The sequence below is a fragment of the Gorilla gorilla genome, chromosome 17 (genome assembly GCF_029281585.2).
Source record: "Gorilla gorilla gorilla isolate KB3781 chromosome 17, NHGRI_mGorGor1-v2.1_pri, whole genome shotgun sequence".
In the NCBI taxonomy this organism is placed as follows: Eukaryota; Metazoa; Chordata; class Mammalia; order Primates; family Hominidae; genus Gorilla; species Gorilla gorilla.
This window is the reverse complement of record NC_073241.2, coordinates 79,230,023-79,245,101: the sequence shown is the minus strand read 5'-3', so window position 1 is coordinate 79,245,101 and position 15,079 is coordinate 79,230,023. Positions and strand designations below refer to the sequence as shown.

Sequence of the window (15,079 nt, the reverse complement as noted above, 5' to 3'; positions counted from 1 at the left end):
AAAATAAGTACATTATAGACACATAGTCCTCTGTAATTTAATTTTTCAGTTACCATTGTATCTTGGTTGTCTTTCCACACGAGTACACATCTATTTCTCTTTTTTTAAACAACTGCTGATAATTTGCTATTTCAAGTAATGTAGCAATGAATATCCTTTATGTATATCTTTGCATACTTCTGTACAATTATGTCTGTTGGGTAAAATTTTAGAAGCAGATTGATGATGGTTCAAAGAGTATGCACATCAAAAGTGTATAGATGTTGCTAAGTTGGAGGACAAAATAGGTATGATCCACTCTTGAAATGCAACTTCCTCCTCCTCTTTCCTGCCCACTAACCACAACGCTAGCTTTCCCCCTCACCAGCTAAAATGTCTAAAGAGCCAGTGACCTTGTTGCCACCCCTGTCCCCATCCCAGCAACAACCCTGAGATGTGGTGATGTTGGCTGGCAGCACTGAGATTAACCAAGAAGGGCTCTGGCTAACCAGACCCTAGCTGGAGGAGGGCTTGAGAACTCTCTACCCTGAGCCCCTCCTAGCCTGTTTCAGACGTCTCAAAAGACAGAAAGCAAAGATTGTTGCTGTATCACCATAAACCTGCAGATGGGCTATACACAGACTGCAGCTGCAAATCAAAGAGTGATTCTAAGTATGCTCTACACCATTTGGGCAGATGGGCATGTCTGGCAGCATCTGTCATTTTAGTATCTTTAAAGCTCATCATTTACTGAGTGAGTCTATTTTCTTTAAAATTTTTAGTTTTCATAGTAGCCCTATGAGGCATATGTTTCTAACTCCATATTAAAGAAAAATGAAAACCTAGAAAGATACAAGGTTCTATGTCATTACATTAAAATTGTAATGCTTAATTTTTTATTGGTTTTCATTTAGCACAGCTAAATCTCAAATCCTGTTTGTAAATTCATAATTTTACCTAAAGTACTTTTATTTTATGAGAGACTTTTTTTTTTCTGTTGGGTGACATCCTTGATAAGAAATTAACAAGTCGTCATGAATAATTAAGCAGTAGGGGATAGAAGACACGCATATACTCTACCAACCAAAGGGATGTTCGAAGAACTCCCACTACGAGCAGTGAAATAACAGGGTGTTAATGAGAATGTAATTAGTGAAGCCAGTTCCATTGTCTGAGCGGTTGTAAAGTAGCTAATTGCTTTCTCAGCTATCGGAGCTGTAAATAGAGACTTAAGTAAAGAAATGCCTCTTTAAAACATGACTTCAAGTTATTAACAGACTCATTTTCTTTAAATACTAAAGGATGGAGGTTTTCCCTTCCAGTTTTTATTTATTGTGAAAATGAATAATTTATCAACGAGGAGAAAAAGAAAACTTTAAAAGGAGAATGTTTTTCCTCTGAAGATTTCCTATTCCTGGCCACCACTACATGTAGGTCAGAGGGACAAGCTGTGGGTCACGTGTTTATGCCAGCATGTGCTGGGCAGTGAGGGTGTACCGGGCAGCGAGGGTGTACCAGGCAGCATTTCTGGGCTATGGGACAGGCATCCCAGTGCCATCTTTCCTCTCTATCCCAGCATAAGGGATCTTGAGATGAATGTGGTCCAGAGACCACCTTGGCCCAAAGCTACGTACCCTGAGTTCATGAACCCTACACCTCCTTCCCAGAATTAATTTTCCAACAAACTCATCCACCTCTGAATCTCAGAGATCCTACCACTTCCAAATGCAGTCTCAATGACAGGGACCTACAATTAAAACCTAGATTTTAAAATAAAATACAAATTCACCAGACTGAACCTTGGTCATGTTGGTACCCAAATTACAGCACAGGAGTCGCAGGAACAGCTCAGACAAGGCCCAGGTGTTCACTCCCCTTCTCCCTCCTGCTGCTTATGGCTTGACTTCGGCTTGTCAAGGAATGACAAGTACACACGTCCATTGCTTTCCACACTGATTGATGTGTTTTTAAAAGGTTATATACACACACCTTGTTTTGACCAAATAAGTTTGCTTTTTAAAAATCTTATGTTTACTTTTAATTTTTTAACTTACTTTCTGTATAGGAGCTTGAGATAATAAACATACTATAAAATGTTCTCAAATGTACTTTGAGTGCTTCCTATTTAAGATGTGCTGGTATTTGAAAAGCTTCTACCAATACTTAAACCAAGCAGGGTACTATGTAGGATAACTTTTTAGTTGACAAAACAATATCGTCTCCTTTATAATACAGGAGAGTCCATGTTGTCTTCCAAAAAAAATGAAGTACTGAGACTTTTCCTCCAAAGCCTATTTAAAACCCTTTTAAAATATTCATCTAAATGTCAGAGATTTTTCCCTCCAAAGGGTACCATTAGTCATGTAAAAAGAATTGATTGAAAGGAAAATGTGTTCATTATGTTTACAGCCATAGATTTCTTTTTAAAGAAAAGATTCTGGGGAAGAGACACCAGTCAAACTGTTCTTATACTGTGTCTTATTTTAACTTTATGTGTCTGTTTTAGAGGAAATATCTTTTATATTCTTATAAACACAAATGAGTAGGTGTGATTTCCAAGGTAACAGCTATGTGTCAGCTGTAATTGACTTTTTATTTTATTTTATTTTATTATTATTATACTCTAAGTTTTAGGGTACTTGTGCACAACGTGCAGGTTTGTTACGTATGTAGATAGCATTAGGAGGTATACCTAATGCTAAATGACGAGTTAATGGGTGCAGCACACCAACGTGGCACATATATACATATGTATACATATGTAACAAACCTGCACGTTGACTTTTTTTAAACTGCCAAATGGCCTTTACAAAGTTTTTTCATGCTTCTTAGTACCTTTTTGATTTTCCCCAGGCTTTTAAAAGCTATATATAGGAATGAATAGCAGAGAATACCAAAGCCAGTCCCTATGTACAGGTTTTAAACAAGTGACAGGAAAATATTGGTTTGTCTGGAGGTGCTAGCTTGAGTGTTTGAGTTTGAAGGGGACAAATTGTGAGAAATGCCCGGGTGGCTGCCCTAAGGTAAATTGTGGCAGCTCTCTTACTGCTCAGTCAGCTTATAAACAGACTGCTTAATAACTCTAAACACATAATTGGAGTTTGTCAATTGCCCTGATCTGATTACTATACACTATATATGTCAAAACTAGGTACCCCATGTATGTACAGTTATTATGCGTCAATTAAAAAATAAAAATTTAAAAACTTCTTTTCACTCAGAAATGTGATCCTTTGTATGGGTCGTTTGTCAAGTAAGAGCTTGGTGACTACGGCTGGGTGCGGTGGCTCACACCTGTAATCCCAGCACTTTGGGAGGCTGAGGCAGGCGGATCACAAGGTCAGGAGATCGAGACCATCCTGGCTAACATGACGAAACCCCATCTCTACTAAAAATACAAAAAATTAGCCAGGCGTGGTGGTGGGCGCCTGTAGTCCCAGCTACTCGGGAGGCTGAGGCAGGAGAATGGCGTGAACCCGGGAGGTGGAGTTTGCAGTGAGCTGAGATCGTGCCACTGCATTCCAGCCTGGGTGACAGAGTGAGACTCTGTCTCAAAAAAAAAAAAAAAAAAAGAGCTTGGTGACTACTTTTCATTGTGACTCTGGGCTTGTGTATAGTTGGGACACTTCTCAGGTGAGGTATCCTTACATAGCCCAATCTTCTTAAGGGATGGGTGTGGATGGAACCAGTAATTTGTATTTCTTGCCTGGGTCTTTTGCGGTTGTCTACAGCCCAGTGTTGAACATGGTATCTCTTAGTCTTTCAGTCCTGTCATCAAACTAGATCTCTTTCTATGTTCATTTGAGTTTATAAAACAAATTTTGAATAGAATACGAAGCATACTGTACCTCCTTTTGAGAACTAATATTCCAACACAGTCATCTCCCTCTAAATCCCGGATCCTACCACTTCCAAATGCAGTTTCAACAGCAGGAACTTAAACGAAAACCTAGCTTTTCAAATAACATACAGATTCTTCAGACGAAACCTTGATTATGTTTGTATCCAGATTATAGCACAGTGCCAGCTTAGGTACAAATCTGCCTTGGACAGTTTTTACTTTCTGTTCTTAAGTTACAAAGTCCCTGTTTAATGTATAAAATTAAAAGCATAGATAGCCTTTCTAATGGAAGCAGGAGAAAGGGGCTGAAATCTTAAAATTCTCCCGTTGGTGATTCTGATTTCCAAGTTCCTAGTGTGATTTTTCATACAGATCAAGCATCACAAATCTAGAATGCTCTAAAATTTGAAACTTTTTGAGCACCAATATGACACTCAAAGGAAATGCATCTATGGCCATACCACCCTGAACGTGCCTGAGCTTATCTGATCTCAGAAACTAAGCAGGGTCGGGCCTGGTTAGTGCATGGATGGGAGGAAATGCTCACTGGAGTATTTTTGGATTTTGGATTTTCAGATTATACTTACTGGTTGAGCATCCCTAATGTAAATTCTCCAAAATCTGAAACACTTCTGGTCTCAAAATTCTCAAATTTTGAATAACGGATACTCAATCTGTACCTGTTAATGACCTTAGGGCTTAATATTTTTTTTCACAGTAAAAGCTACTATGAATGATTTCTGTAAATTTAACCCCCTCCCCACTACCCAATAGTATAGTTATGCAGATTGGTAACTTCTACCCATGCCTCAAACATCTTGAAAATTCACTTCAGAAAGTATATGAATTAGAATTATTTAATAAGCCAGTGTTTTGCTTTGCCATGACAGACAGGCATGAATCACAATGACATCTTCAAAATGTGAACCTGCCTCTAGCCTCCCATTATTTCCCCATGGAACTTTCTCAGCACCAGTCTGACGGGCCACTTTGTCCTTTCTTACCTGTGTCTTGGCTCTCTGGCCCTGGTCCATGGAGCCCCCAGGCCCAGCTCTCCTCTCCTCCTCTCCTCCTCCCCTCCTCCAGCCCATTCTGCTCCTGCCACTCTCAGTGTTTAGTTCACCTGAACACTGTTCATCTATGGCTTTCTGTCATAGACAGTGAGGACAAACAAATGGGCCTTTGACATGTGGCTACTGGATAAGGTTTGCATCCAGAGAAAACTCTGGCTGTTGGGTGGAATGTGTTTGGGTGAAGGTGTGCCCGGAGGTATGCCCTCACGCTTTCGGTGACTGTAGTGATCCAGGAGAGAGCTGGGTAGTCCTGAGCTGGAGCAGCAGCTCCAGCTCCAGATTAATGAAAAAAAAGGACTGCGTGATACTGCCCTGTGGGCAGAACTTGGTACTTGATTGAGATACAGGAAGTCGGGTGAGGACAGGATTCTAGCCTAACCTAGGAAGTCAGTGGGTGAAGGTGGTTTGGGCTGTATTGAATTCAGAGTTCCCAGTGGAACACCTAGAGGAAAGAAGAGCGAGCTGGAATTGTGAATCATAGTAACAGGAAAAGATCCAGACTGGAGTGGCAGGATCTGGGAGGGATGGTTGGAGCCATGGCCTAGGGGAGACTGTCCCCAGGGACTGAGGTAAGTGGTGAGGATGAGGCTCTGGAAAATGGCAATGCAAAGGACGGAAGTGCAGGAAAAAGCCCCGTGGGAGGTTCTGGGAAGGGCGCCGGGCAGGGAGAAGATTGGAGGAAGCAGAACTGCTAAGTCTCAGGAAGGGACCTTTACAAGGAGGCGTGGGCCAGTGGCACAGAGGCCTTTGAAGAGGTCGGGTAGGATCAAAAATGAAACCACACCACTTCTAGCCATTGGACTTGACAAGCACTGGAGTTGCTTTCAAGGTACATTTCAGCAGCATGGGGAGGAGGCCATCTGGTGGAGGGAGGTCTGAGGAGGAGTGGCGTGGAGGGCGGTGTCAATCTGTGGACGCCTTGCTCGAGGTGATCGATGGTAAAGTGAGAAGAGAGACAGGCTGAACAGGGAGGGGTTTGAAGCAACAGAGAAGCTTGAACGTAGCTGTATGCTTGGTGGATAGAAGCCAGGGGATGGAGTGATTCAAGTATAAGAAAATGCAGGAATCCAGGTCAGGGAGTGACTTAAAGGAATCATCTGGTCAGCTCTTCCATTTACATAGATGAGCAAGTTAAAATCTAGTAAGCCTGAGAGGTTTGCCATGGGCCACACGGCTATCAAGTTGCAGGGTCATATCTAAAGTTCAGGTCTCCTGACCCAGCCCTATGCCCTTCCTGCTATACCTCATTACTTCTGAGCTCCCTGCTAGGTTGTAAGCTCTTCTGGTCTCCCTGGTCTCCCTTGACTCCTCTAGGCACCCAGGACAGGGCTTCATGTGCAGTGGGCTCTTCCTTATGCTGTAGCCAGGGATCTGTTTAGAAAGAACTGCCATTGCTAGTTCTAGTCATTGCCGTTCTCTGTGGTGCATTGTTGCTTGGACTCTGGAGACAGGCTGTCTGGGTTCAAATCCTGACTATGGTACGTACAGCTCTGTGATCTTGGGCCCTAAGTCTCAGTTTCCTCATCTGTAAAATAGAGTGCAATAGTGCTTACACCACTGGAAGGCTTGGAGGAGTTCATGTGTGCCAGGCATAGTCAACGTGCTCAGTAAATATTAGCCCCTGTTATTTTAACCCTTTAATGGCTTCCCATTGCTCTTAGGATAAAAATAAAAATTCTTAACTGAGGCCTACATGAGCTGGTCCCTCTTGCTTCCTTCTCACTGTGTACATTGTATGTTGACCAGCTTTATCTTAGCCCCCCGAATGCACAGAGCTCCTTCATAGGTGCCATTACTTCCACCCCATAACGTGCTGTCCTCCCCATCCAATGTCCTACAGTTCAGACTTCCCTCCCTAAGAGAATCCTGTCTTCATTTCCCACATCCCAGACCCCCGATTCAGTCGCATCTTTGTTGTTGATTTCCTTTAGGATATTCATCTTCTTGTCATTATGTTTTTAATTGTGGGTTATTTTCATTAGCATTCACCTTCCATGCTAGACCATAAACTCCATGATATAGAAGAGGCTAGGCTTGTTCTATAACACTTTTGTGTTACCAGTCCCTAGCACATTTGTTGCATATTTGAGCGTCAGTAAGTGTTGATGGATTAATGCGTGGATGAATGAATGAATGCACAAACTAGTCAATCTAGTTTCTTGACAGTCAGTGACCTAGTATTTACTTTCTCTGCTTTGACTGCACATGGAATTGAGTACCTAATACAAATATCGGTTTTTTATGATGTTGGCATACGGATTTTAGCCACAGATCTTAAATCGTGTTTTTAAGACAGCTTACTAGTTACCTTGCCATCTAAAAAGACAATATTTATGACTTTGAAATGCCGTGCATGAAGAGAGGGAGGAAAATTTTTTTTAAATTATACTTTAAGTTTTAGGGTACATGTGCACAACGTGCAGGTTTGTTACATATGTATACATGTGCCATGTTGGTGTGCTGCACCCAGTAACTCGTCATTTACATTAGGTATATCTTCTAATACTATCCCTCCCCCCTCCCCCCACCCCACAAGAGTCCCCAGTGTGTGATGTTCCCCTTCCTGTGTCCATGTGTTCTCATTGTTCAATTCCCACCTATGAGTGAAACCATGTGGTGTTTGGTTTTTTGTCCTTGTGATAGTTTGCTGAGAATGATGGTTTCCAGCTTTATCCATGTCCCTACAAAGGACATGAACTCATCATTTTTTATGGCTGCATAGTATTCCATGGTGTATATGTGCCACATTTTCTTCATCCAGTCTATCGTTGTTGGACATTTAGGTTGGTTCCAAGTCTTTGCTATTGTGAATAGTGCCGCTATAACATACGTGTGCATGTGTCTTTATAGCAGCATGATTTATAATCCTTTGGGTATATACCCAGTAATGGGATGGCCGGGTCAAATGGTATTTCTAGTTCTAGATCCCTGAGGAATCGCCACACTGACTTCCACAATGGTTGAACTAGTTTACAGTCCCACCAACAGTGTAAAAGTGTTCCTATTTCTCCACATCCTCTCCAGCACCTGTTGTTTCCTGACTTTTTAATGATCGCCATTCTAACTGGTGTGAGATGGTATCTCATTGTGGTTTTGATTTGCATTTCTCTGATGGCCAGTGATGATGAGCATTTTTTCATGTGTCTTTTGGCTGCATAAATGTCTTCTTTTGAGAAGTGTCTGTTCATATCCTGCGCCCACTTTTTGATGGGGTTGTTTGTTTTTTTCTTGTAAATTTGTTAGAGTTCATTGTAGATTCTGGATATTAGCCCTTTGTCAGATGAGTAGGTTGCAAAAATTTTCTCCCATTCTGTAGGTTGCCTGTTCACTCTGACAGTAGTTTTTTTTTTTTTTTTTGCTGTGCAGAAGCTTTTTAGTTTAATTAGATCCCATTTGTCAATTAGATCCCATTTTGTCTTTTGTTGCCATTGCTTTTGGTGTTTTAGACATGAAGTCCTTGCTCATGCCTATGTCCTGAATGGTATTGCCTAGGTTTTCTTCTAGGCTTTTTATGGTTTTAGGTCTAACATTTAAGTCTGTAATCCATCTTGAATTAATTTTTGTATAAGGTGTAAGGAAGGGATCCAGTTTCAACTTTCTACATATGGCTAGCCAGTTTTCCCAGCACTATTTGTTAAATAGGGAATCCTTTCCCCATTTCTTGTTTTTGTCAGGTTTGTCAAAGATCAGATGGTTGTAGATATGCAGCATTATTTCTGAGGGCTCTGTTCTGTTCCATTGATCTATGTCTCTGTTTTGGTACCAGTACCATGCTGTTTTGGTTACTGTAGCCTTAGTATAGTTTCAAGTCAGATAGCATGATGCCTCCAGCTTTGTTCTTTTGACTTAGGATTGACTTGGCAATGCGGGCTCTTTTTTGGTTCCATATGAACTTTAAAGTAGTTTTTTCCAATTTTGTGAAGAAAGTCATTGGTAGCTTGATGGGGATGGCATTGAATCTATAAATTACCTTGGGCAGTGTGGCCATTTTCATGATATTGATTCTTCCTACCCATGAGCGTGGAATGTTCTTCCATTTGTTTGTATCGAGAGGGAGGAAAATTTCTTTCAAAGATGCTCAGAAGCTGAGAATAGGAACAGAATTGTCACCTGTGGGCAGCTAACACTTGGGGGCATCCTTAGTGATCTCACTGGGGGACCCTCCAGGGTACCTGCCTGACAACATCATCAGTATCCTTAGCAGGCATTATCCCTCCATGGATAGGATTATCCCTTCCATGCCCTCAAGCAGGGATTCGAGGTGTGCTTTGCTCAGAAATGTGGTAGCATTCTCTAGTGCTAATCATGGTGTCAGCAGCCTATTGTAGCCACAGAATAGCCAGCAGTGAGCATGGGCTTGGGCTGCTCACCAGAGATGGCCTTAAGATCATTGGTTGGTGCTTTTAGACTGAACTTAGAACCCAGGCCAGGGAACTAAGGAACCGCAACTTTTATTTGCATGCAAGTCACTCTGGTGGAAAATGGAAATTGGATGCTTCTAATGGTTGGTGTGTCTGTGAGAAATGAGGAGTGCCAGGGAAAAAGTGAAACTGACACGTGTTGATTCCAGCATGATTGTCCATGTAGGTGCACATGAAACACAGTTGTTTCATTGCTTTATAACCCATTACACTAGCTCCTGTGCTGTATAAAACAAAACACTGACTTGTGTTAATTTCTCTTGACTCTAAAACTGAAGCTGCTAAAATGTGTGAACTTTGTAATAACTAAGAATGAGGTAAGAGGAACTAATTTTTTTGTATGTTTTTAGTTTAAAATGCTTGATGTAGAAGATTAGCCCATAATTTTCACTAGCATTAGGTGCTGTTTTAAGCATTAGGCATTGTAACCTTGTATGTATGTGCAGGTGGGCACAGTCATTCTAATCCACTGTGATAGTGAAGTGTTCCTGCATAAGGTGAGGCTTAAGTCTTGCTGAAAACAAACCCTTGGATCCGTGGAATTCATACAAGTTGCTTTATGCTTGATCTTATCCAAAAGGCCTAGAAGTGATATGGGTTACTTTAATATGTGAAAAATACCAGAGTCATCAGACTGAGTAGGGTTCACTGAGCAAAGTGTCTGCATCTCTCCAGTTTCTCCTTGGACGTGACCTGGGTAGTTGCTGATGGTCTTATGCCTGCCTTAAGTGAGGTCAGGTTGCAAGAAGCCCCATGGAAATGGGATGGTCATCATGTGTTTTATAACCCCCATCGTATCACCCTGGAACTCCAGCACAAAGGTACCTAATAAGGTTGCAGAAACTGCCTTTGAGTGTGCGAAGTCACCTGAATCTGACAGGTTCTGAGAACAGTTCTAGTATGCCACCAGCGCCATCTTGCTACTCTGTCTGGACACTGTAATGTGCTAATGTGACACCGTGACTCTGTACTGTCAGGTATCTCTGACTGCAGAAGGGAGATGAGCCAGGGCCCACTGTAGACTGTAATGTGAAAAAGCTCATACTCATTGCCTTGTTTTGATATGCTTCTAGGACTTTTTGAATTCACCTAGAATAGTGAATTATTTTGTGAATTTTGGACCTATTCTTACATGATTCTTTCTTTTCAAGCTCTTGGCGTGATGCTGTTGGTATGAAAGCCTTTGTAGGTACTCAGTAAATACTCCACTAGGCTGGAACTTAATTTACTGAAGGTCTCGGCAGTGCAGAGCATCACCAGAGCATGAGCTGTCACTGCTATATGGGACCTGTAGCCATACATGAAGATGATGCTGCATCTTCAGTAGGTAGCTTGCCTTAGCCTGAATCTCCTACAAGTCTCAGGAGATGATGTCAGCTAGAGAAATGTTTCATGGAAGTGTTATCTTATGTATTTAATTGTTGTTGCAAGTACCTCAAAAATCAAGGCTATATCTGAAGCCCTTTTATATTTCTACTTCCTTGATATTGTGGGTTTAAATGACAAGGCTATATTTATGTATTGAAACAAACTCAGACCTGGGCATCCGGAGGCCGAGGTTCTAGCCCAGGCTCAGCCACTGACTAGCAGCCCTTTGAGAGCTGGTGCTGACCATTGTGCTTGGTGGTGGAGGGAACAGAGTTTGGAGCGGGATTCCGGTAGGTTCCTTTTCCCCAGTTGCCTACATCCTCACCTGCCACAAGGAGATGAAAGTTGACCTTTACATTTGTTCCAGATCTAAAATTCTATGTTGATCTTTACGTTTGTTCCAGATCTAAAATTCTATGTTGTTTCTTCAGATCAAAAATACAACTTTCTTAAGCATCTGTACTTACGTGGTTCAGAAAGATCATTCATGTAGGCCGGGCGTGGTGGCTCACACCTTTAATCCCAGCACTTTGGAAGGCCGAGGCGGGCGGATCACGAGGTCAAGAGATCGAGACCATCCTGGCCAACATGGTGAAACCCTGTCTGTACTAAAAATACAAAAATTAGTTGGGCATGGTAGTGCATGCCTGCAGTCCCAGCTACTTGGGACACTGAGGCAGGAGAATCGCTTGAACCTGGGAGGCAGAGCTTGCAGTGAGTTGAGATTGCGCCACTGCACTCCAGCCTGGTAACAGAGCGAGACTCTGTTTCAAAAAAAAAAAAAAGAAAAAAAAGAAAGAGTGTTAATGTATATAACCCCTAGTAAAAGTAATAAAACTAGATAATGTCTGAGCCCTATATGCTGGGCACTTTTCTACATGCTTACACGGATTCTCTCATTCGGTCCTCTCCTCAGCCCTTGTTCTCAGGAGGAAGGGAAGTCTCAGCAAGTGTAGAGCTCAGGATTCAACACAGAGCCTTGAGGGGGTGAGGGTGTCTCAGGACACCACAGAGCCTGTGGGAGACACAGACAGGAGTGATGGGTGCTTTGGGAGAGGGTCACGGGAGGGGCAGGGCTCAACCTTGAGAGAGGTGCCTCTCAGGATAAGTATAGAAGAGAAAGGGGTGGGGGTATTTCAGGTAAGAATAGCACAGTAAGCAAAGGTATAGAGGCAGGAGTAGTGAGCATTGTGCCTATGAGACAGCAACGTGACCAGCTGGATGGTTGTGCAAGGTATTGTCTGAGAGGGGTGAGTGGGATCTGATCAGGGAGTCCTCAGACACTAGACTAGGGAGTTCAGACACAATGGCAGGAGAGGGGAGCCATGCATTTAAGTGGGGGTTAAAGGAAGAGGGCGCACGGTAGGTGAGAAGGAGCAGAGCCTAGCATCTGAGGCTCTAGCATTTAGCCTCTCTTCTGTTGAGATTGGAATTGCTCAGGGTTAGTGAATGGGGCCTGTATGTTCCTTTTCCCTCCCTCCTTTTCCCCCAACCCCTGCAGGAGTGTGGTAAAAGCCTTGTAATACTTTATTCTAGCCCTAGCATTGACTTCCCCAAGGGATGATGGCAGGACTGTGTTCCTGTCAGACTGAACGTCTTGATGGCTGGGACTCTGTCACCAGTGCCTCATCCAAGGCCTGCATCTTCACCTTGTTACAGATGAAGATATTAACCTCTTATTTAGTATTCATAACAACCCCATATAACAGGCACAGGCTTATCCCTATTCTGATGAGAAAACAGGTATCAGGGAAGTTAACTTGACAAGATGCAATAATGTAGAAAAATAGAACTTAAATGTAGGTGTATTAAAGCATAGCCACCTCCTACCACACCACAAGGAAATGAAGTTCTGCCCATCTTTGTAGGTGAAGATTGAGTAAGATTGTATGGGAAAGCAACTTTTTTCCTACCATTTAAAAAATTGAATTGTCATTCATACATTACAAAATTCACCCTTTTGAAGCACGCAATTCACTGGGTTTCAGGATGTTCACCAATTTATGCAGTCATCACCACTAAAAGTCTGGGAATATTTTTATTACTCCAAAAAGAAATCCTGTCCCCCTTAGCAGGCACTCCCTTTCTTCCCTTCTTCCCCTTCCTCTTCCCCTTTCTCCCCCAACCCCTAGCAACCAATAACCTACTTTCTATTCCCTGGATATTTCATGTAAATGGAATCACACACTATACGATCATTTGTGTCTGGCTGCTTTCACTTGGTATAATTTTTTTGAGGTGTGTCCGTGTTGTGGCATGGATCAGGAGGTCATTTGTTTATATTGAATTTATTAATAATGTTGAATAATCCATTGTATGGAGGTACCACATTTGTTTGTCCATTCGTCAGTTGGTATTTGGGTTGTTCCTACCTTGTGGCTTTTGGGAGTAACGCTGCTGTGCAGGTTGGTGTGTGGGTTTTGGCGTGGACGTGTGTTTTCCGTTCTCAGGTATATGTTGAAAAGCAGCTTTGAGAGGAAACATATAAGGTGCAGGAGATGTCACTTTCATCATTCTTCCTGTGATTGTTTCTAGTTCCCACTAGTGGCTGACTTGTTTCATGATGACAAGGACCCTGTTCCTGCCACCACCCCTGGGAAGGGGTCATCTTCGAAGATCAGCGTCCGTTCTGCCAGACCCCCCATGAAAGTCTCCAACAAGGAGCACAAGAAAACCGTTGGCCACCAGGTCAGCCCCGGACCAAAAGCTGTGGGCCGAGGTGCATGTGCAGGGCTGGCCTCTCTGTAGATGAAGGATGGCGGCAGGGTGAGAGGGAAGCCATCACAGCAGCCTTGACATCAGTAGCCTCAGCCATCCAGCTCTATCTTGTGTCCTTAGAAGAAGGAAACTCCAATACCTTCACCACAGGGAACTAACAGAGGGAGGAGGGAAGGGGCCGACCGTAGCCTCCATAAGTATGTTAACGCCTGTGGTGGGGCTGTGCCACAGGGCCAAAGACACCTAGTGTGGGAGGCAGGAGGGCCTGGAATTTATAGGTTAGAGAGGAGGCTTAAGGAAGCTGTGGATCAGGAGACTAAAAGCAACTTCTCTTGCTGTGGGGTCTCTGTGGCTGTTCTGCCCATTGTGTCTCTGGAGAGAAGAAAAGAGAATGCTTGCCAAGTCCCTGGCAGCCACCACCTAACATTTATTCCTATGGGTTTGCCATTCTGGACATTTAGTATAACAGATTATTTCCAGGATACCCAGGCATCGGATGTCAGGGTCCCAGGCCCTCAGGTTTAGGAAGAGCAGGCTTCCGGTGCACAGTGACCAAATCTCTCCTACAGCATTTGCCCACCTTTCATCTTATTTGATCCACAGCACTGGGAGTTAGGCACATTAGGGGGTGTAGTCTCTTCCCCATGTAATTCGAGGAACCCTTAAATAGGAAGGACTTGATTTTGGTCACAGCAAGATAGCAGTGTCAGAGCTGGAATCTTACCCCAGGTCTCTGAAATTTCTTCCATCCTTCTGGATTAATAATGTAATAGTAACAATAACTACCACCACCCATATATGAGTTTTTCTTTATCACACATCCACAACTTGTTAAAAATAACCAAGCACTGGCTTTTGTCTCTCTAGTTCCGTACCTCCCTGCATCTGCTCATGGAGACCCTGAATGCCACGACACCTCACTATGTCCGCTGCATCAAGCCCAACGATGAGAAGCTCCCCTTTCAGTAAGTGCCTGCTGGGCATTAGCCTGTCCAGCCCAGCCTTAGAGGTTCAGGTGGAACAGGGTGGGCCAGGCCTTGCCTGGGGGTCTGTGGCCTTCAGCATGATGACCAACTGGACTTACACTCCCCAGACATCTTACTTGCTGCAGACAGACTGACAGACACTTGCTGAGTGCCACCAGTCTGCTGTCCAGGAGGTCTCAAGAGAAAAAATGCCGTTCCCCGATCCCATGCAGCTTATAGTGGTGGTCAGGAATGTGCATGCTTGAATAAAATAGAGAATGTTAAATGTAGCCATGAGTACATCTCACAGCAAGTGTTAAATTCAGGCTTTGAAAGGTTGCTGGAGTGATCAGGAAAGGCTTTTCTTGTGTTGAAGAATCAAGACCTCACATGATGTGTTGGACAATAGGACATGAACATGGTCCTGTTTCTCACATTCCCCTCTGCTGCTAAGCTTCCAGAATTATCCACATTTGCTCCCCTTTTCCTCACTCCTCAACCTACTCTGATCCAACTTTTGCTTCTACCCTGACCTTGAAACTTTGTTCCTGTTCTGTCCATGCTCATGTGGCTGACCTCGCCCTGATCTGTAGAACTCTTAATGATCTTTGTACATCTTTGTGTCTACTAAATTCCAGACAAGTGTTTGTGCAAGCCTACTACAGCTTCATTATCCACCTTTCCTTCAGCACATCTGAGACCACACTCTTCATC

The 15,079-nt window shown here is 43.1% G+C and overlaps 1 protein-coding gene across 3 annotated transcripts in view; it reads left to right on the top strand.

Annotated features, from left to right (window-relative positions):
* The window catches only part of MYO5B (myosin VB), a 368,321-nt gene that overhangs the window by 243,531 nt on the left and 109,711 nt on the right, over window positions 1–15,079 (top strand). For all 3 annotated transcript variants that reach the window (XM_019013976.4, XM_055368552.2, XM_063699216.1), the window contains exons 15-16: window positions 13,218–13,370; window positions 14,268–14,365. In XM_019013976.4, the coding sequence (XP_018869521.3) occupies window positions 13,218–13,370; window positions 14,268–14,365 (251 nt within the window). The remainder of the gene's footprint in view (window positions 1–13,217; window positions 13,371–14,267; window positions 14,366–15,079) is intronic.